The following is a 22358-nucleotide window of genomic DNA, read 5'->3' on the forward strand; positions in this document are numbered from 1 at the left end:
CGATTTCTCATGTGCAACCTGTACATGTTGAAATCCCGTAGGATGACCCAAGGTTTAGTCACTTGCTCCGCAGCTTGATCCATCACAACAAAAAACTCTGTGCGTTCATCATCCTCACAGGGGGCATATACAGTGGATAAAACAAAGCTATCGTTGTTACTCCTGGATTGGAAACATGCAGAGATGTTGAACCTGTGCTTGGTAATCTGAGAACCGCACACCACATTATCATCCCACGCCACAAGCAAGCCACCTGAAGTGCCGCAGGCCGGCGTGTAGATGAATGATCGTTGATTTTGGGGGGGGGAGGAAGGATGCTGCCTTCATCGTGTCCACCACCTGCAGTTTAGTTCCCTGCAGGAAAATGGTGCTCGATTGACTAGACAAAGTGCACCTTTAACTAATGAGCATTTGTCAGTAGAGCGCTGCTACACAGCCGACGGTTCTGCACGATCTTCAGACGATGCAGTGCATCAATCCATCGATGCGTAGAGCAAAGGTGAACAACACCATTCAATTCTTCAATCGTCCAGAGTTCGGCCAGCAACTGTCGTGTGTACAGTAATTCCGTTGTCAGCATCACCAAGCCCGCTAACATTCCAACTAGCAATCCACATGATGAAAAAAGATGTACCCAAAGACAGGATCAAGGAGGAAACTAATTAAGCTCAATAAGGATACTTGATTAATAGAGTGCTCAGGCAAGCTTACATAGCTTGAAATGCAAATGTCAAGGAAAGGAAAATATGCAGCAAAAATTGCAGATGGAACGCCGCAAAGGACCACAACCTAGGATGAACGACTACAACACAGGACACATGCAGAGAGAAGCAACATATTGAGGTGACCCTAACAAGCATGTAGACAATTAATTTTCTGCCGCCAAGCTCGATGAATATTGAGGTGGGTATTATAGTGATATCACATGGAGGATAGTCCGGCCAAGCTCAATGAATCTCGTTAGTGAATCTCAATGTTATGCTCCGTGTGGTTGCTTTGCCCTGGATAGATGGACACGTGCCTCGGATTTTCTAACAAGCGGACACACTGGCATTGCAGCTGTGACTGTCTAGCCAGACGAGTAGCATACATGACCACGACGGTGCACATCACACTGCAAGTGAGAATTTGTTTGAACTTCCAACCGATTGATTAAACGGTATTGGTGTGGTTCAACTTGACACACGCGTAAGATCTCCTCTACACTCTCCGCACGTACTCCCTTCGTCCGGTGAAGAGTGTACATCTAGAAATTTGAGGACAAATTATGGAGTTAAGTAAAAAATGCATTTGAAAGGTGCAAGCCATCATCTCTCTTCTCTTTAATTATCCAACCTCCAATGAGCTAAGTGCATGTAGAAATTAAGAAGACCATGTGTAGATTGCTACTATTAGTCTTGATTATCATGTGACGAGAGAAGTAGTTTTTTCTATTTTAAAGTGCATTGAAAAGATAGAAGTACACTTTTTTATGGTCAAATTTTAAAATTAGATATACATTCTTCACCGGACGGAGGGAGTACGTAGTTCCGCCGTTGCTCAACGGCTCAACCTACCTACCTCAAGCCCGGCCCTCGGTTTCGAAAACCCGGCGCACGCACCTGCCCTGCTTATAGTTACAGCGGTACTGGTAATACCGTCCACCCACCCATCGCGTCACCTCAACGGCGGGCGGGCGTGCGTGCGACAAGGCCTAATCATATGCGGCGCACCACGGCGACAGCTCACTCGCGCTTGCCGGCCGCCCCGCTTGCCGGCCGCCCCGCCCTGCGTCGCGTCGACGAGTACAATACGGTGGTGCACGCACACGCGCTCACTGACGCGCCCATCATCATCCCTGTCCCCTTCCCTTCCTTCCCCCACTCGTGCGCTGTGCTTCTGCGCCAGCTCCAGCAGCTCACAACCAAAGCCTGCTGCTGCCGCTGCTGCTCGTCATCATCACGGCGTGTGCAGCCAGCTGATCGGGCACAGGCGCCTTCATGCACCTGCTCTTAATGGGTACGCACTCCTCTTGTCTCCTCTTCCATGTCGCTTCCTCTTGGATGCCTTCTCCTTTTCTACTATTAGCCCATTTCTGAGGTTCCTCTGCCCTGCGCATTTCTTGGCTCTTGAGTTCTCTCTTCTTGGAACTGTATCTATATCTAGTTTAGTTTGCTCCTCCTCCTCGGTGTTTGCGAAAGCGTTTTTCACAAGCTTGTCATCTCTTGCTGTATCTATATCTAGCTAGGAGCAGTACTTTTTTTAACTGTATAACGACATTTACATTCTTGGGCTGGGCACTGCCACCTGCTGCATTTCTCAAGTCTTTTTGAGCCGACACCGCTCTCTCCTGCATTACTCTATTCATTCTGGATGAAGAGGATTTTACTAGCAACAAATTTCAGTTGAGTTTGATTTAAAGGGAAGGGAATGGTGCATTGGTGATGGTCACATCGCAATCGCATCGCCCCCTTTCGTCACTTCCTGCTTCTTATTCCTTCCTCTAAAGCTGCATCCATTCATCCGTCTCATCTTTTTCTTTTCCGCTTTTGCTCTTTCCCCTTTGATCGGTTTCGATGCCGCCACACTCCTCATCTTGACCGCATCACTCACCAGCAGCCACATTGTGCTGCCATTTCTCTCACTCTCGTTCTCGCTCTCGCTCTTACTTTGCTGGGAAGCAGAGGAACTTCCGGGACTGCAATGCCGGGTCGCGGCGGGGAGGAGGGCGCGGCGGTGAGGCTGGCCAGGATCCGCAAGCGCCGCGCGCTCTCGTCCTCCGACGCCTCCAACGCGGCGAGGAGACTCCGCTCCAGGAGGCCCGCGGTGCTGCTGATACGCAGGAGGAGAGAAGGAGGCGCGGCCATGTCGGACTCGTCGTCCCGGAGCCGGCATTGCCGTCGCCACGTCGCCGACGGCGCGTCGGCGAGGAGGCTCGTCACCGCCTTCTGGCAGTCAGACAAGGACAGGCTGTTCGGGGAGGAGCATCCTGTCCTGCTCATGGACAAGGACGCGGCGGCGCGCCGGAGCCTGGTTCCTCGGAGCAACGCCTCCACGGAGGTGAGTGATACAGTATACTGTACTTGTTAGATTCATCTGTTTTGGTTGCCTGATTTGTCCAATCCGTGGTTGGCTAACCGATCTAACGGTGGTGTAGGTTTCCAAGAGCTCAAGAAGCAGGACCAAAATCAAAATGTTTGAGGAGGCTGGTGGCCGGAAGGGGAGCTGCCACAACGGCCATGGACAGTGGCTTTCAGCAGATGTCATGAGCAACTGCAGCGCAATGGAGGTAAATGCACAAGCTTCTTTCCTTAGTTGTAGTTGTTGAACCGTTAGAACAACCATATGATGTTTGTGGCTGTGTACATTTCTGTCGATTTGGTACCTCATCGTCGAGTCTGGACTCTGGGAGTAGGTGAATCTGCAACATTTTTATTGAACACTTAAATCTTGCATGCGAAAAATGGGAACCAGCAAATTCTTACCTACCCTGCAATTTGCCTCACCATGTGCTGTTGGATAGAACTAGAAATGACAGCTTAGATGACTTCAAAAGCTATCTAGTTTCTTAATTCAGTCAGTATTGACGTGGCCAGGTACAAATTTTCTACTTCTTTAACTAAAAATATGAGAATCTCTTGACAGATATCAAAATAGGAGAGTAGGTTGTCTTAAGCCTGAATTAGCTCTGAGTTGCCGAGCTAGTGATGATTTTAGTCAGAGGAGTTAATTGCAAAGAAGTACCACATTTAGGGCGGTTGTGACGGATCAGTACCACTATTCAAATTTTTTGCAAGTCAGTACCACGTTTGAGGCTAATCGTTGCAAAACGGGCTAAGCACCGTATAACGATGTATTGACACTGTATCCGACAGCACGGCCCCACCTGTCAGGTGACAGGTGGCATGTTGTTTTTGCAGATAAGACCCCCGCATTGCACTTAATCACGCAAATGCTCCCACGAAGTTAAAAAAAGGAAATGGCGCAAGCGGGGATTCAAACCCGCGCCTTCCCTGTTTTGAGGGAGAGGCCCTGCCACTACGCTAGCCCTAGTCAGTTGCCTAGTTAGGATATTTAGTTCTTATATTATTATACCGTTAAATAAATAAAATGAACCAAAAAATTAGCGATCGCAGAGAGGGCGCGCCGCAGCCGGGATTCAAACCTGGACGAGGGCGACGCAGCGCGCGCTCACTACCGCTGCGCCGCGAGTGTTCCTCTGTTTACGTAGCACGCGTACATGTTTTATACTGTGCTTCGTTCTCTTTTTCATACGGTAACAAAAAAGATAAATAGCGCGCGCCGTACATAGTGTGTGTATCGTATATTGTTAAAAAAATTACATCATATACAAAAAAATGTAATTTATAAATTTTAAAAAGTACATTGTATATTAAAAAATGTTCAATGTATATAACAAAATTGTTCATTTATATTATACAATAATGTTCAATGCATTTTTATAGAATAATGTTCAGTGTGTATTTACAACCTTTTTTGCATACTAAACCTATATAAAAAACAGTAAAAAAATTGAAAACATGAAAATCCGAAGAATACCAAAGATCTGAAAAAGATAAAAGAAATCAGAAACAAAAAAACACGTACAAAAAAAGTAATTTATGCATTTTTTAAAAAGTTCACTGTATATTTATGTTCAGTGTGTATAACAAAATTGTTCATCGTACATTATACAAGAATGTTCAGTGTTTATTTATAGAATAATGTTCAGTGTGTATTTACAACCTTTTTTGCATACTAAACCTATATAAAAAACTGTAAAAAAATTGAAAACATGAAAATCCGAAGAATACCAAAGATCTGAAAAAGATAAAAGAAATCAGAAACAAAAAAACACGTACAAAAAAAGGAATTTATGCATTTTTTTTAAAGTTCACCGTATATTTATGTTCAGTGTGTATAACAAAATTGTTCATCGTACATTATACAAGAATGTTCAGTGTTTATTTATATAATAATGTTTAGTTTGTATTTACAAAAAATATTGCATACTAAACCTATATAAAAAAGAAATGCGAAACAAAAAACATAATTAAAAATGAAAACAGACCAGGACGTGTCCAAACTAGATAAATGTAAGAATGCCACTAGCCTGACGCGGGCATCTCTCTAGAGCAGTGGCTGGCGCGTTCTTTCTTTGAGTCGCAGGCGCAGGTTTGAATCAGCGCAAACGCGAGTTTTTTCTATTTGTTTTATTTATTTAAGGGTCACGTAATATACAAACCAACTATACTATTACAACAGCCATCATGGGCTACCGTAGTGGCAGGGCCTCTCCGTTGAAACCGGGACGGCGCGGGTTTGAATCCCCGGCACACGCAATTCTCTTTTTAAACATCGCGGGGCATTTGCGTCATTAAGTGCAATGCGGGGGTCTTATCTGCAAAAACAATATGCCACGTGTCACCTGACAGGTGGGGCCGCGTGGTCAGATATAGCGTCAATACTGCGTTATACGGCGTTTAGCTCGTTTTGCAATGATTAGCCTCAAACGTGGTACTGACTTGTAAAAAATCTGAAGTGGTACTGATCCGTTACAACTACCCCAAGTGTGGTACTTCCTTGCAATTAACTCTAGTCAGAGGCTAGCTAAAGGAATCTCTCCCTTCAGAAAGACTTTCGGCACGTTTGAATCCCCGGCACACGCAATTCTCTTTTTAAACATCGCGGGGGCATTTGCGTCATTAAGTGCAATGCAGGGGTCTTATCTGCAAAAACAATATGCCACGTGTCACCTGACAGGTGGGGCCACGTGGTCAGATACAGCGTCAATACTGCGTTATACGGCGTTTAGCTCGTTTTGCAATGATTTGCCTCAAACGTGGTACTGACTTGTAAAAAATCTGAATAGTGGTACTGATCCGTTACAACTACCCCAAGTGTGGTACTTCCTTGCAATTAACTCTAGTCAGAGGCTAGCTAAAGGAATCTCTCCCTTCAGAAAGACTTTCGGCTTGTTGTTTCAAACGTAGTACACCTTTAACTGCAAGTTGGTTCCTACAAATATGCAAACATTTGCGGAACTCAGAAATGCTTGTCCAAGAAGCATTTCAGTAGCCACCACCTTACAAATGCTATATGAGTAGTGTATGCGTAGGCGCCGCCGTGCTGAGTTATAAAGTCACTGATAATTTTAGCGTTGTACACCTTTAAGTATGAGCTGGTTTTGTAAAACATGAAAGCAGAAGCAAATGTGGGACGCATCTCCAAGGAACCGTTTTCAGATGCACATCACATGCGTCTCGTCCACTTGTGCACCAAACTATCAGCTAGGATTGATTGTTTATTCAGCAGCTGAAATTGCTCCTTAATACTTTTCCTTGCGTCTAGGCCGGGTGGGGGGGGGGGGGGGGGGGGGGTATGGGTGGTCAGAATTATTGAAGCTAATTACCGATTAGAAAGACAGTTGGAGTTGAGGGCGACGGCCTCATCAGCGCTCTTCATCATGCGATCTGTATGCGTTATCTTGATTTTATTATCTATACTACCATACCACTTTTAGCTTCTGAATTGGGCAATTTCTACATTTCATATAAGAACCTTGCTATCTCTGAATTGAAATTAAAATACTATCCTGCTACTTTTACCTTCTGAAAAAGTACTAGTCAAATTTCTACATTTCATATAAGAACCTTGTTATCTCTGAATTGAAATTAAAATAAAAGATAGAAGTTGAAGTTAGTACTACTAAACTTTGTCATTGTGTTTTCAGATTGGTACACACCCTCAAGATGATGAAGAGAAAGCAATCCAGCTGAAGGATCTGTATAACAGCTTGATTGCGTCCAAGGAGCTCGCCAAGGTGCTAGCACACATCTGGGGAGAAGTGAACCCATCAACCGTCTCACTCATCTCCGCACTGCGTTCCGAGCTCGATCTTGCGCGCGCCCACGTGCGACGGCTCATCAAGGAGCACAAAGCTGAGCGCGGCGAAATCGACGGCCTGAAGAAGGAGCTCGTGGAGGAAATGGAGGCCTGGAAGGCCAAGCAGAAGGAGAAGGCCGCGACCGCTCTGCAGTACATCGTCACGGAGCTGGACAAGGAGAAGAAGTCGAGGAGAAGAGCAGAGAGGGCCAAGGAGAAGCTCGGCGCGGCATTGGCCGACGCCGAGTCCTCGCTACGCGCGGCCAGCAAAGAGCTGGAGAGGGAAAGGAAGTGCAGAGGGAAGGTGGAGAAGATGTGCGGCGAGCTCGTGAGAGGCATCGGCGAGGACAGGGCCGAGGTGGAGGCGCTCAAAAGAGAAGCTGAGGACGCGCAACGGGAGCTTGAGAAAGAGCGGGAGATGCTCCATCTCGCGGACGAGTGGCGCGAGCAGCGGGTCCAGATGAAGCTGCTGGAGGCGCGGCTTCAGTTCGAGGAGAAGAACTCGGCGCTCACTCAGCTGCACGACGAGCTGCAGGCGTGTCTGGATGCCAAGAAGGGCCAGGCGCCTGAGAAAACCGATCAGATGCAGTCAACCCGTGCGTCTGAAAATGGAGGCGCTGCCTCTGGCCCTGTTCCAGCTCCGGACAATGCCGGTGACGGAGGATTCAGTGAGGATTGCGACTCGGAAGGGAGTGACATGCACTCGATCGAACTGAACGTCGACGGCAACGGCAATTTGCATACCTGGAGCTACACTCCTTCGTCGAGGCGCGACCAGAGAGTGGGTGCGTCGATGCATGGATCGTTGCCGGAGGACAGACGGATGGATGATGCCGGCTCGCGCGGCGCCGGCGGCTTCGACCGGAAAACGTTCCGGGAGACGGATGATGCGCTGGAGGGGGACTGGGCAGATGGGTGCAGCCACGGAGTGCTCAACTTTGATCATGATGAGGAGAGGTACCAGGCGATCAAGGATCTCAGGGAGCAGATGCTGGCTGGATCTGGACTCCTCATGTCACAGGGCAGAGAAACTGCTCAAAGTCAGTACTGCATCTTGTGATGTAAATTGAACTTGGCCGATTACTCAAGTGTACCGACCAATCACTGCTGATGTTAGTTAGATGATGACTTGCTCAATCAGACAGGCATATATAGTCAGGGTTTGTCTTTGTTGATGAGTTTTCTTTTGCACGAGTGCTTTGAGCTCTTGAAAATTGGGGATACGGTTCAAGTGTACTCAGTTCCATGCTTGTAGTGTTATGTATATTATTACAAGGAGATGAATATGTATGTTTTTTTTTTGCGAAAAAACTTTCGATCTATTCATGTTCAATCATGACAGTACAACAAGCACCAGAAGTAATAAAGATTATATCCAAATTCGTAGACCACCTAGCGACGACTACCTACACCGAAGCGACCGAAGGCATGCTGCCGTCATCGCCCCTCCCTTGCTAGGGCCGGACAAAACTTGTTGTAGTAGACAGTCGGAAAGTGGTCGTGCTAAGGTCCCACGGGACTAGCGCACCAAAACTGCAACTGCCGCCGATGAAGAGTAGCATAGTTCGGAAGGATTCAACCTAAAGACACACAAACGTAGACGAACGACGACCAGATTCGAACAAATCCACCAAGAACAGATCGGACGGAGACACACATCCACATGCCCAACGACGGTGCTAGACGCAGCACCGGGACACGGGCTAGGCAAGGATAACTTTATTCCATCTTCAGGGAGCCGGCGCCGTCTCGTCTTCCTGAGCAGGACTCAAACCATAACAAAACTAGAAGAAACATAAAAAAACTGAGCCCTCCCACCGGCAAGGGACGTGATCCACCACACCCCCATGGCCCTAAGGCCACTAGAGACGAGGCGGATCGGCGGCAGGGCCGACGGGAGGTAGAGGAACCCTAGGTTTCTTTGAAGAGGAGGCCGCTTAATAACCCACAAATATAGGGGATCAATTGTAGTTTTTTAGATAAATAAGAGTGTCGAACCCAATGAGGAGCTAAAGGTAGAATTTATATTCCCTTCAAGTTCTATCGATCACCGATACAACTCTATGCACACTTAACATTCACTTTACCTCAAACCAGTATGAAACTATTTTGTAGGTGATAGGATATGTTTTTTTCGATAAGGGATAGGATAGGTTTGCAAGAATAAAACTAGAAGTACTTAGCTAGAATAAAACTATGAGTAATTTGCAAGATAATAAAAGTTAGTTGTTTAGTAGAAAGCTTTTGTAACACAAGAAACTTATTTGTCCCTAGGCAATCGATAACTAGGCCGGTAGTCATTATTGCAATTTTATATGAGGGAGGCATGAGTTTACATACGTTCCATACTTGGATCATATGCACTTATGATTGAAACTCTAGCAAGCACCCGCAACTACCAAAGATCATTAAGGTAAAACCCAACCATAGTATTAAGTATCAAGTCCTCTTTACTCCCATACGCAACAACCCCCTTACTCGGGTATAAGCTTCTGTCACTCTCGCCACCCACCATAAGCGAAACATGAACGTATTGCAACACCCTACAACGGGAATCCCACACGCTTGTGCGACACGGAGGGCACCATAGGACAGCACTAAAATAAAACATACAACTCAAACCAATCACGATCATCAATCAACCCATAGGACAAAACGAAACTACTCAAACATCATAGGATGGCCATACATCATTGGATAATAATATATAGCATTAAGCACCATGTTTAAGTAGAGATTACAACAGGGAGAAGAGGTGTTACACAGCTGCATAGAGGGGGAGAGAGTTGGTGTTGACGGAGACGATGTTGTTGGTGTAGACTGCCATCACAATGATTGCCCCGATGGCGTTCCGGCGCCACCGGGAGAGAGGGGGAGAGAGCCCCCTCCTTCTTCTTCCTTGCCCCCCTAGATGGGAGGAGAGTTCCCCCTCTAGTCCACGGTCTCCATGGCAGCGGAGGGGCATGAGCCCCTCCTAGATTGGATCTCTCTCTCTCTGTGTGTGTGTGTGTGTGTGTGTGTGTGTGTATTCTCTCCTGTTTCGCGTTCCTATTTTCTGGCCGAAAACCGTTTCTTAAATTCCCGGAGATCCGTAACTCCGGAACTGAAATTTGAACACGATTTTTTTCCGGATATAAGCTTCCTTGCGGCCAAAGAAGAGCCCCAACTGACTTATGGTGTGCCCACTAGGCATCATTGCAAGCCAGGGGGTTAGGCTGCACCTTGGTGGGTAGTGGAGCCCGTGGGCCTCCGTTTGTGTTGATTCCACCTCCCAAAAAACACATATATTCCAAAATAAATCTTTGTAAATTTTTATCGCGTTTGGACTTCGTTTCATATGGATATTCTGCGAAACAAAAAACATGCAACAAACAAGAACTGACACTGGGCACTGGATTAATATGTTAGTCGTAAAAATAATATAAAATGTTGCCAAAAGTATATAAAAGTTGTACAATATTGGCATGAAATAATCAAAAAATTATAGATACGATGGAGACGTATCAGCATCCCCAAGCTTAATTCCTGGTCGTCCTCGAATAGGTAAATGATATAAAAAAGATAATTTTTGATGTGGAATGCTACATAGCATAATCTTGATCATATAATATAATTATGGCATGAATATTAAGACACGAGCGATTCAAAGCAATAGTCTATAATTTGACATAAAAACATCAATACTCAGGCATCCCAACCAACAATCATGTCTTCCAAAATATCAATGCTAAAAAATGTTATCCCTACAAAATCATATAGTCTTGTCATGCTCCACCTTCTTAACACAAAATATTTATCATGTACTACCCCGGTGTCAGCCAAGCAATTGGTTCATACTTTTTAATGTGCTTCAACTTTTTCAACTCCCACGCAATACATGAGTGTAAGCCATGGATATAGCACTATGGGTGGAATAGAATATGGTGGTAGAGATTAATATGGAGAAGACAAAAAGGAAGAAAGTCTCACATCGACGCGGCTAATCAACGGGCTATGGAGATGCCCATCAATTGATATCAATGCGAGGAGTAGGGATTACCATGCAACCGATGCACTAAGAGCTATAAGTGTATGAAAGTTCAACATGAAACTAAGTGCGTGTGCATCCAACTTGCTTGCTCGAAGACCTTGGGCATTTGAGGAAGCCCATCATCGAAATATACAAGCCAAGTTCTATAATGAAAGATTTCCACTAGTTATATGAAAGTAAAAGCATAGGAGACTCTCTATATGGAAAACATGGTGCTCCTTTGAAGCACAAGTGTGGTAAAGGATAGTAACAATTCCCCTTCTCTCTTTTCTCTCATTTTTTTCTTTCTTCTTCTTTTTTCTTTTTTTGGCTCTTTTTGGCCTCACTTTTTTCTTTTTTTTCTTTTTGTCCGGAGTCTCATCCCGACTTTTGGGGGAATCATAGTCTCCATCATCCTTTCCTCACCGGGACATACTCTAATAATGAATAATGATGATCATCACACTTCTATTTACTTACAACTCAATCCTAGAACAAAGTATGACTCTATACGGATGCCTATGGCAGTGTACCAGGATGTGCAATGATCTAGCATAGCAAAGATATCAAAAAAGGACAAGCCATGAAAATATCATGCTAGCTATATTACAATCATGCAAAGCAATATGACAATGAATGCTCAAGTCATGTATATGATGATGATGGAAGTTGCATGGCAATATATCTCGGAATGGCTATGGACATCCCATAATAGGTAGGTATGGTGGCTGTTTTGAGGAAGATATAATGAGGCTTATGTGTGATAAAGCGTATCATATCACGGGGTTTGGATGCACCGGAGAAGTTTGCACCAACTCTCGAGGTGAGAAAGGGAATGCACGGTATCGAAGAGGCTAGCAAATTGCGGAAAGGTAAGAGTGTGTATAATCCATGGACCCACGTTAGTCATAAAGAACCCACATACTTATTGTGAAAGTTTATTAGCCCTCGAAGCAAAGTACTACTACGCATGCCCCTAGGGGGGAAGTTGGTAGGAGTTAACCATCGCACGCCCTCGACCTCCACGCAAAGGAAGACAATCAATAATAAATCATGTTCCAACTTTGTAGCATAATGATAGACTATATGTGCATGCTTCGGGAATCACAAACCTTAACACCAATACTCCTACTAAACAACAATCATTCACTAGTACCTCCCATATATTATCGTCTCTATATCGCAAAACTATTGCAAGGAATCAAACATATCATATTCAGTGATCTATAAGTTTTATGTAGGATTTTATGACTAACCATGTGAATGACCAATTCATGTTGACTCTCTAAATAGGTATAAGTGAAGCAAGAGAGTTAATTTATTTCTAAAAATTACTTGCCCACGCTCTAACAAATATAAGTGAAGCAAAAGATCATTCTATAAATAACGGTTTTCCATATGAAGATAAACAGGCATCCAAACTTCAAATGATATAAGTGAAGCACATGAAGCATTCTATAAAGCCATACTCAAAATATATAAGTGAAATGCAAAGAGCGTTCTATAAATCAACCAAGTACTTTCTCATACCAGCATGGTGCATGAAAGGAAAGGGAAAAATAAACACGAAAGACGCTCCAAGAATGTACGCATATCATGTGAACAAAACAAAAACCGAAACATACCGATACTTGTTGAAGAAAGATGGGATGCCTTCAGGGGCATCCCCAAGCTTACACGATTGAGTATCCTTGAATATTTACTTGGGGTGCCTTGGGCATCCCCAAGCTTGAACTCTTGCCTCTCCTCCTTCTCTTCATATCGAGACCTCCTCGATCTTCGAACACTCCATCCACACAAAACTTAACAAAACCTTCGTGAGATCCGTTAGTATAATAATGCAAATCACTACTTTAAGTACTGTTGCAAACCCATTCATATTTTGTTTTTGCATTATACCTACTGTATTGTAACTTCTCCATGGCTTATACCATCGATACAATCCATAGTTCCATCAAAACAAGCAAAACAATGCATCAAAAACAGAATCTGTCAAAAACAGGACAGTCTGTAGTAATCTGAACATTGATCATACTTATGTAACCCAGAAAATTATTAAAAATTAGGAAAAAAATAAAAAATTGCATAGCAGTACTGTGTAAAAATTTCAGAATTTTGCATGTTCCGGTAAAAAATGTGAATTCATGCACTACAACAAAAGTTTCTGTTTTTGCACCGCCCATACCAAACAAGCAATCTAAACATCATAAAGGCAAATCTTGGCACCTTATTTATATAATACAATGGATTTATACAAGGGGATAATTATTTTTTTAAAAGTTTCTGTAATAAAGATTTGCAAAGTTTCCATGGGCATGAACAAAGTTCAAGGAGCTCCCCCACTTCAACGGTGCTCGTCTTTCTTACTTTCACTTTCCTTTTTAAAAAGTTTTAGGTTCCCCTCTATATTTTTTTGTTTTTAAACCTTTTAAAAGCACACAACAGAATAAAATTACTCTCTAAAACTTTCGGGTTGTCTCCCTGGCAACATTTTTTAAAACCATTAAGCTAGGCATAAAATGCTCAAATAAATTATCTACCCGGATCCCAAGGTATATCAAAGCCAATTTTAATTAAAAATGATTTTTGATTTAGTAGTGAGCACCAAGCAACATTTATCATGCAATGACGAAGTCTAATTCTTTTCCTATACATCGACATGTCATAAAAGAACAATTCATGCACACATAATAAAGGTCGATACATAGCATAAGCAGTTTCTTGCAATTTTATCGTATTGGAAACATAAAGAGGCGGAGATGCAATTCATCTCTCATAATAATTGCAACTAGGAGCAGCAAGCACATGCATATTATATTCATCAAAATCATCATGTGAAATAGTGAAACGCAACTCATCAATATAATCCTTAATAAGAGCAAACTTCTAGGATACTGTGTAGTTGGGAGAATTCAAAAAGATAATAGCGCTATCATGTGTGGGTGCAATAGAAACAATTCCATGTTTACCATAAGGTACTATAGTAAGTTCATATCCATAACCATAATTCATATTGGCATCTTGGCCACAAGCATAGCAAGCATCAAGTTCATCAAAAAAGAACATTTCAAAAGAATCCAAGGGATCATAGCATTCATCCTTCGGTAAGCACAAAGGGAAATTAAACAATGTATGAGTTGAAGAGTTACTATCATTAGAAGGTGGGCACGGGTAGCTAATCCGATCTTCCTCCTTTTGTTCTTCGCTCTCCTCCTCATCTTTTTCATCTAATGAGCTCACAGTTTCAGCAATTTCTTTCTCCATAGTTTCCCGCAAATATTAGTCTTTTCCTGGACAACGGAGGAGTCCTCAATATATGGTTTAACATAAGCATTAGAAGCATAATTTTCATAGCAATATTTAAGTATGACAGAATTTTCAGATTTGTAAAGAGTAATATCATACTTTTCAATCAAAGAAGCAATTTCATAAGCACCCTTAAAAGCAACAAATTCTTCAATTTGTTCAATATCATAGTAACTATAATCACCTTTAGCATAATAACATACACTTCCATTATCACTAAACTCACATTGATAGGGAAGGTGTTTCTTAGGGTCTTCAGAACAACAAGTAAAATCATATATTTCACATAAATTCCAAGCATAGCAATGCATAGTATTAATATGATGCCATAAAAGTTTCGCTTTTTGAGATAAACGGTGTCACACATAATGAGCATGCTCATCTAATGATTTTCCCTCAAGTAAGCTAGTTGGGTTTTCAGCACGAGCAAATAGGGATCGAAGATGGTCCAAGTAGAAAGCTTCAGTAGTGTGATAGATTTTGGGTGCTTCTTCAACCATTGGTTTAGCAGGTACAACTATTTTTTTGGTATTTTGCGTTTCCTACCCATAACTAAAGATAGAAAACAAGAGCACAAAATAAAAACTACTTAGTGATAAAGCAAACAAGAACACATGAGAATATTCACCCCACGCTATTGCTCCCCGGCAACGGCGCCAGAAAAAGGTCTTGATAACCCACAAGTATAGAGGATCAATTGTAGTTTTTTCGATAAATAAGAGTGTTGAACCCAACGAGGAGCTAAAGGTAGAATTTATATTCCGTTCAAGTTCTATCGACCACCGATACAACTCTACGCACACTTAACGTTCGCTTTACCTAGAAAAGGTATGAAACTATTTTGTCGGTGATAGGATGGGATTGCAAGAATAAAACTAGAAGTACTTAGCTAGAATAAAACTACGAGTAATTTGCATGATAATAAAAGTTATTTGTTGTAGAAAGCTTTTGTAACACAAGAAAGTTATTTGTCCCTAGGCAATCAATAACTAGACCGGTAATCATTATTGCAATTTTATATGAGGGAGAAGCATGAGCTAACATACTTTCCATACTTGGTTCATATGCACTTATGATTGAAACTCTAGCAAGCATCCGCAACTACCAAAGATCATTAAGGTAAAACCCAACCATAGCATTAAGAATCAAGTCCTTTTTACTCCCATACGGAACAACCCCCTTACTCGGGTATAAGCTTCTATCACTCTCGCCACCACCATAAGCGTATCATGAACGTATTGCAACACCCTGCAGCGGGAATCCCACACGCTTGCGTGACACGGAGGGCACCATGGGATAACACCAAAATAAAACATACAACTCAAACCAATCACGATCATCAATCAACCCATAGGACAAAACGAATCTACTCAAACATCATAGGATGGCCATACATCATTGGATAATAATATATAGCATTAAGCACCATGTTTAAGTAGAGACAGTGGGGAGAAGAGGTGTTATACCTCTGTATAGAGGGGGAGAGAGTTGGCGATGACGACGGCGAAGTTGTTGGTGTAGATCGTCGTCATGATGATTGCCCGGACGGTGTTCCAGCGCCACCGAAGAGAGGGGGAGAGATCCCCCCTTCTTCTTATTCCTTGGTGCCCCCCTAGATGGGAGGAGAGCTCCCCCTCTGGTCCATGGTCTCCATGGCGGCGGAGGGGCAGGAGCCCCTCCTAGATGTATCTCCCTCCCTCTCTCTTTCTCTATCTCTCTCTCTCTCTGTGTGTGTGTGTGTGTGTGTGTTCTCTTCTGTTTCGTGTTCCTGTTTTTGGGCTGAAAACCATTTCTTAAATTCCCAGAGATCCGTAACTCCGATTGCGCTGAAATTATAACACATTTTTTTCCGAATATAAGCTTCCTTGCAGTCGAAGAATAGCCCCAACCGACTTACGGTGTGCCCACTAGGCATCACCGCGCGTCAGGGGGGCAGGCCACGCCCTGGTGGGTAGTGGAGCCCGTGGGCCTCCGTTTGCGTTGATTCCGCCTTCCAAAAATCACATATATTCCAAAATAAATCTCCGTAAATTTTTATCGCGTTTGGACTTCGTTTGATATGTGTCGTGGGGTTAACACGGCAGATGCCCTAGTGAAAGGACTTAGGTGCGAGGCCATCTCTACGGTGAATAGCTTGAAGGGGTTGAATGGGATGAGAGACACGAGTTTACCCAGGTTCGGCCCCTCATGATGGAGGTAAAAACCTACATCCTGCTTTGTATTATATTGCTTGAGTATCGATTACAAGGGAGCGGATTCGCTTAACCTAGCTATCAATCAATTGTGACTTAAGTCTACCCACCGGAGGGACTCGCCTTTATATACACAAGTCGAGGCCCTGGGCTTACAAGAGTCCGGGTCGGGTTATAATCGTAACCGATCCTGGCTCTAAGTCGCCTTGCCTTCTTTGGCAAGTCGACGTCGGGCGGCTTACACCTCCGGTTCACACACCTTCTTCTGGCCTTGGGCCTCCATCCAGCCCAGCTTGTAAGTCGCCTCCCTGGCTTCATGTCTTGGTCTCTTGGGCCTGTCTAAGGCTTCACTATTAAGTCACCAACATCCTGACCTGGCCCTTCTAGGGCGGGTTACACCGTGGGGTCATATCCCCAACATTAGGCCCCAGATTGAATTGAACCTGTTCATGTCAATCTTCAATGCTTCTGGTTGGCGAGTCTTCTTTGATTCTTCTAAACGTTTAACCTTGAACAGATCTTCATAACCCTCCATATGAAATGATGATGTCATTTCCGTAAATTCAGAAAAATCCGCATGACATCATAACGAATCTTTACATAAATCCACCATTCCGAAAATTGAGGCACCCTTTTTGTTGTAGAATTTATTACGCCTCCTCGATCTCCGCATGGGCCTTTTACTGTTCCCTTTTTCCTTATAAATAGGCACGGGGGCCTGCCTTTTTCACTTTCCACCCCCGTCACCTCCACTTCTTCTTCCTCGCGATGCCTCCCACGACTAGATCTCCGTCGTCCCCGTCGAGCTGCGCCAACCAGTCCCAGCCAAGGTTGCTGCATCATCCCTTCGCCGTCAAGCCTCAGCGGAACACCTCCGCTTTCCTCTACCGCCATCAGGTTCCACCTTCCTCCTTTCTCATATCTACATTAGGTCACCTGTGTTCTTAGGAGTTCGTCGGTGTTCATCGTAGTTCTTCATACCCTTGAATAGAAACTGTATCTAATCCAAAATGCCATAGAAATATTGCGGTAGCTAGCTTAGTATTCATCTTATATCTTGAAGAGATCGCTTCTTCTTCAGAATCAGTACATAGCCTGCTAGTTCTACCATCACTGCCTTTTAGGTTTAGCAATTATTTTTGTTTTTTTGAAAAACCTGTAGATCTGAAATTTATTGAACTTGTAATGAAATCTGTTGTTCTATACTTAGCAATAACTTCAATAAGTCTCTGCTTAGATGACCCGCCAACATGCTGCCGGCTTATACTTTCATAATTTAACCCGCCGTATTCTAACGGCCTGATAGTCACCTCACTCCCATAGTTAGGGCGGCTCATAATTTCTCAATGGCTCACCGTAACACGTTTGCCGTCTTATATTCATAACCGACCTATTATTGTTGAGATATCATGTAATCACTTTGGCGGCTTATCATTGCAATCTTAACCCGCAATACTTTTATTCCTTGTCTGCAGTTTTTAACCCGGCCAACCATGTCTAAAGCTCCCACCTCTTGTGACTGGGTAGCTTCCCAAGTCTGAGAGCTCATGCTCAATGAGTACGTAGATATGGGTGTTTTACCGGCTAAGGAAGTTATCCACTGGCGGGTTCCCGGTCCTGAAACTATTCCTGAACCCGGAGAGGGTGAAGTTGCCATTTTTATGGATCACCTCCTTCGTGGCTTTTCACCGCCCGGGTCAAAAACTAATTCGGGACGCTCTACATTTTTACAAGCTTCATCCTCAAGATATCGGTCCTAACTCCGTCTCCAATCTGTGCCAATTCCAAGTATTCTGTGAAGTGTATCTGCAAGAAGAGCCTACTATTGATCTCTTCAAAGATTTCTTTTATATCAACCGCCAGACTGAAATGACAGACGGGCCCAGTTTAGAGCTTGGAGGCGTTTCCATCCAGAGGCGGAGCGATGTAACCTTTCCCTCGGCTATACTGTCAAGCCATCCCAAGGGCTGGAACAACACTTGGTTCTATTGCAAAAACACTGCTCCGGCTGAAGAAAATCCCATGCCGGGTTATCGCCCCTACCGGCTCAGTACCAGCAGCGAGCTTCCTGGTCGATTAACCGCCACAGAATGAGCTCGGTATGCGCACATATTTTCAAAGGTAAGGGCTTTAATAGCCAACGGCTTAACTGGAGTCGACTTGACCCGTTGCTGGGTCTCATGGAGGATCTTGCCGCTGAGCCGGCGCAGCGGCTTAATGTGACTGATGATGTGAAGGACCCGCAACGCTACAACCAAAAACCTCTGACTGATAAAGAGATCAATGAAATGGTCAAGTCACTGCCTGGAGAGTCTCAAGAAGCCTGTAATAAGATGGGGCTGAGGCCTTTTTACCTTTCTAACCCAGCCCCTGCAGTGAGTACTGATACATCTCCAACGTATCTACTTTTCCTAACGCTTTTCCTCTTGTTTTGGACTCTAATTTGCATGATTTGAATGAAACTAACCCAGACTGACGCTATTTTCAGCAGAACTACCATGGTGTTGTTTTTGTGCATAAATAAAAGTTCTCGGAATGGAACGAAACTTTGCGAGGAATTTTTATATCAAATAAGAGAATTTCTGGAGCCAAGACCTACCAAAGGGGGAACCTGGGTGGGAACAACCCACCAGGGCGCGCCCCCCTCACCAGGCGCGCCCAGGTGGGTTGTCCCCACCTGATGGCCCTGTAGACCCTAAAACCGACGCTATAAAATCCTATTTTTCCAGAAAAAAATCAGGGAGAAAGAATTATCGCGGTCCACAAGACGGAGCCGCCGTCACCTCCTGTTCTTCATTGGGAGGCCAGATCTGGAGTCCGTTTGGGGCTCCGGAGAGGGGGATCTTCGTTCTTCGTCATCACCAACCCTTCTCCATCGCCAATTCCATGATGCTCCCCACCCGGAGTGAGTAATTCCTTCGTAGGCTCGCTGGTCGGTGAGGAGTTGGATGAGATTCATCATGTAATCGAGTTAGTTTTGTTAGGGCTTGATCCCTAGTATCCACTATGTTCTAAGATTGATGTTGTTATGACTTTGCCATGCTTAATGCTTGTCACTTTGGTCCCGGGTGCCATGAACTCAAATCTGAACCATTTATGTTATCATCATTATATCCATGTTTTAGATCCGATCTTGCAAGTTATAGTCACCTACTACGTGTTATGATCCGGCAACCCCGGAGTGACAATAGTCGGGACCACTCCCGGTGATGACCGTAGTTTGAGGAGTTCATGTATTCACTATGTGTTAATGCTTTGTTCCGGTTCTCTATTAAAAGGAGGCCTTAATATCCCTTAGTTTCCAATATGGACCCCACTGCCACGGGAGGGTAGGACAAAATATGTCATGCAAGTTCTTTCCATAAGCACGTATGACTATTTACGGAATACATGCCTACATTATATTGACAAACTGGAGCTAGTGCCGTATTGCCCTAGGTTATAACTGTCTCATGATGAATATCATCCAACAAGTCAACAATCCAATGCCTACGAATTTATCTTATATTGTTCTTGCTAAAGTTACTATTGCTATCATCACTGTTACACTTGCTACAAAAATACTGCTATCACTATTACTGCTACCGTTGCTGCTGTTACTACTATCAAAACTATCATATTACTTTGCTACTGATCACGTTGCTGTAGATAATTAATTTCCAGGTGTGGTTAAATTGACAACTCAGCTGCTAATACCTTCAAATATTCTTTGGCTCCCCTTGTGTCGAATCTATAAATTTGGGTTGAATACTCTACCCTCGAAAACTGTTGCGATCCCCTATACTTGTGGGTTAGCAAGACCTTTTTCTGGCGCCGTTGCAGGGGAGCATAGCTATATTTGTTGAGTCACTTGGGATTATTATCAATTTATCACTATGAAGAATCTGAAGGATCCTAAGACTAAGATATTTCCCTCAAGGACGAGGGGAGGTAAGGAACTGCCGTCCAGTTCTGCTTTAGATTCACCTTCTATTATGAGTAAACTTGCAACACCACCACATGCTATTAATTCTGATATGTCGCAAGTTATTGATGATGCTACTGCTGCTATGGATAATGCTTATGATGATGCTAGTACCTTGCTTCATAATGATGATGTGCCACTTGGTGATTTTCTTGATGCACAAATTGCTAGAGTAATACAACATGATGTTGTTGAATCTGATGATGAGCTTGAAACTGAATCTCCTACGACACCTATTAGAACTAGCCCTCCTAGATATGAATTGCCTAAGCTACCGGAAGGTTATGTTATGAATGAGGAGACAACTAGAGATATTCTTGCTTGTAAGGATAGAGATGATCTAGAAAAATTATTATGCAAGTATAAAGAAAAATCTCTGAATGCTAGAATGAAATGTGATCCTAAGTTTGCTACTTCACCAATCTTTATTGATGATAAGGATTACGAATTCTCTGTCGACCCAGAGTTAATTACTTTGGTTGAATCTGATCCTTTCCATGGTTATGAAACTAAAACTGTTGTGTCACATCTTACTAAGTTGAATGACATAGCCACCCTTTTTACTGATGATGAGAAGACCCGCTATTACTTTATTCTCAAATTATTTCCTTTCTCATTAAAGGGTGATGCTAAAGCTTGGTACAATACTCTTGCTCCTGGTTGTGTGCGTAGTCCCCAGGATATGATTTATTACTTCTCTGAAAAATATTTTCCTGCTCATAAGAAACAAGCTGCCTTACAGGAAATATTTAACTTTGTGCAAACTAAAGAAGAGAGTCTCCCACAAGCTTGGGGGAGGCTTTGCCAGTTATTTAATGCTTTGCCTGATCATCCTCTTAAGAAAAATGAAATACATGATATCTTCTATAATGGACTAACCGATGCTTCTAGGGACTTCCTAGATAGTTGTGCTGGTTGTGTTTTCAGGGAGCGAACTGTTGGACAAGCTGAAGAATTATTCAATAATATATTGAAAAATTATGATGATTGGACTCTTCCTGGACCACCGCCTAAACCCACTCCGAAGAAGAGGGGTATATTATATCTCAGTCCTGAAGATATGCAAGAGGCAAAGAAATCTATGAAGGAAAAAGGTATTAAAGCTGAGGATGTTAAAAATTTACCTCCTATTGAAGAAATACATGGGCTTAATACACCATCAATGCCTAAGGTGGTAGAGGTAAATTCTTTAATTAAGTTCAATGATAATGACAATCCTCACAATATGCACCATAGCCAATGCCTTTATGAGTTTGAAAACTACATCAGAAAACAAGATCACTTCAATGCAAATGTTATGAAACAATTGAAATATAATTATGATATGATTGCTCGCTTGAGTGACTTGTTATTTAGATTTTCAAATGATGTTAGAGGTGTTGGAAAACATGCTTCTATGGTTCAAACTCAGTTCGAACAAGTTGCTAAATCGCAAAGAGAATTACTTGATGAAACAAATCATAATATGCATGACTTTGCTGTTAGAGTTGCAACTAGAGGAGGTACAATGACTCAGGAACCACTTTATCCTGAGGGACACCCAAAAATAATTGAACAAGACTCACAAAGAAATAACACTAGTGCACCTAGTCCTTCTAAAAAGAAAAAGAAGAAGAAAAATGATAGGACTTTGCATACTTCTAGTGAACCTGAAATAGAAAAACCTCCTGATAATGATAATGAAACTTCTATCTCTGATGTTGGAACTCAATCTGGCAATGAACATCCACCTAGTGATAATGAAAAAGATAATGCTGATGTTCATGAAGATGCTCAACCAAATGAAAAAGAACCAGATAATGATGTTGAGATGGAACCACCTGTTGATCTTGATAAGCCACAACCTAAGAATAAAAGGTATGATAAAAGAGACTTTGTTGCTAGAAAACACGGTAAAGAAAAAGAACCGTGGGTTCAAAAACCTATGCCTTTCCCACCCAAGTCAACTAAAAAGAAAGATGATGAAGATTTTGAACGCATTGCTGAAATGCTGAGGCCAGTCTTTTTGCGTACTCGCTTGACT

The 22358-nt window shown here is 43.1% G+C and overlaps 1 protein-coding gene across 1 annotated transcript; it reads left to right on the plus strand.

The window, feature by feature from the left end:
- The first annotated feature begins 1648 nt into the window (after positions 1 to 1648).
- Positions 1649 to 8150, plus strand: LOC109782440 (uncharacterized). Its single transcript, XM_020341061.4, has 4 exons — positions 1649 to 1998; positions 2664 to 3039; positions 3137 to 3268; positions 6713 to 8150. Exons 2-4 carry the CDS (start codon positions 2683 to 2685, stop codon positions 7922 to 7924), a joined length of 1701 nt encoding a protein of 566 aa, XP_020196650.1. The 5' UTR covers positions 1649 to 1998; positions 2664 to 2682; the 3' UTR covers positions 7925 to 8150.
- The last annotated feature ends 14208 nt before the right edge of the window (positions 8151 to 22358 follow it).

The sequence above is a fragment of the Aegilops tauschii genome, chromosome 2, assembly GCF_002575655.3.
Source record: "Aegilops tauschii subsp. strangulata cultivar AL8/78 chromosome 2, Aet v6.0, whole genome shotgun sequence".
Lineage (NCBI taxonomy): Eukaryota > Viridiplantae > Streptophyta > Magnoliopsida > Poales > Poaceae > Aegilops > Aegilops tauschii.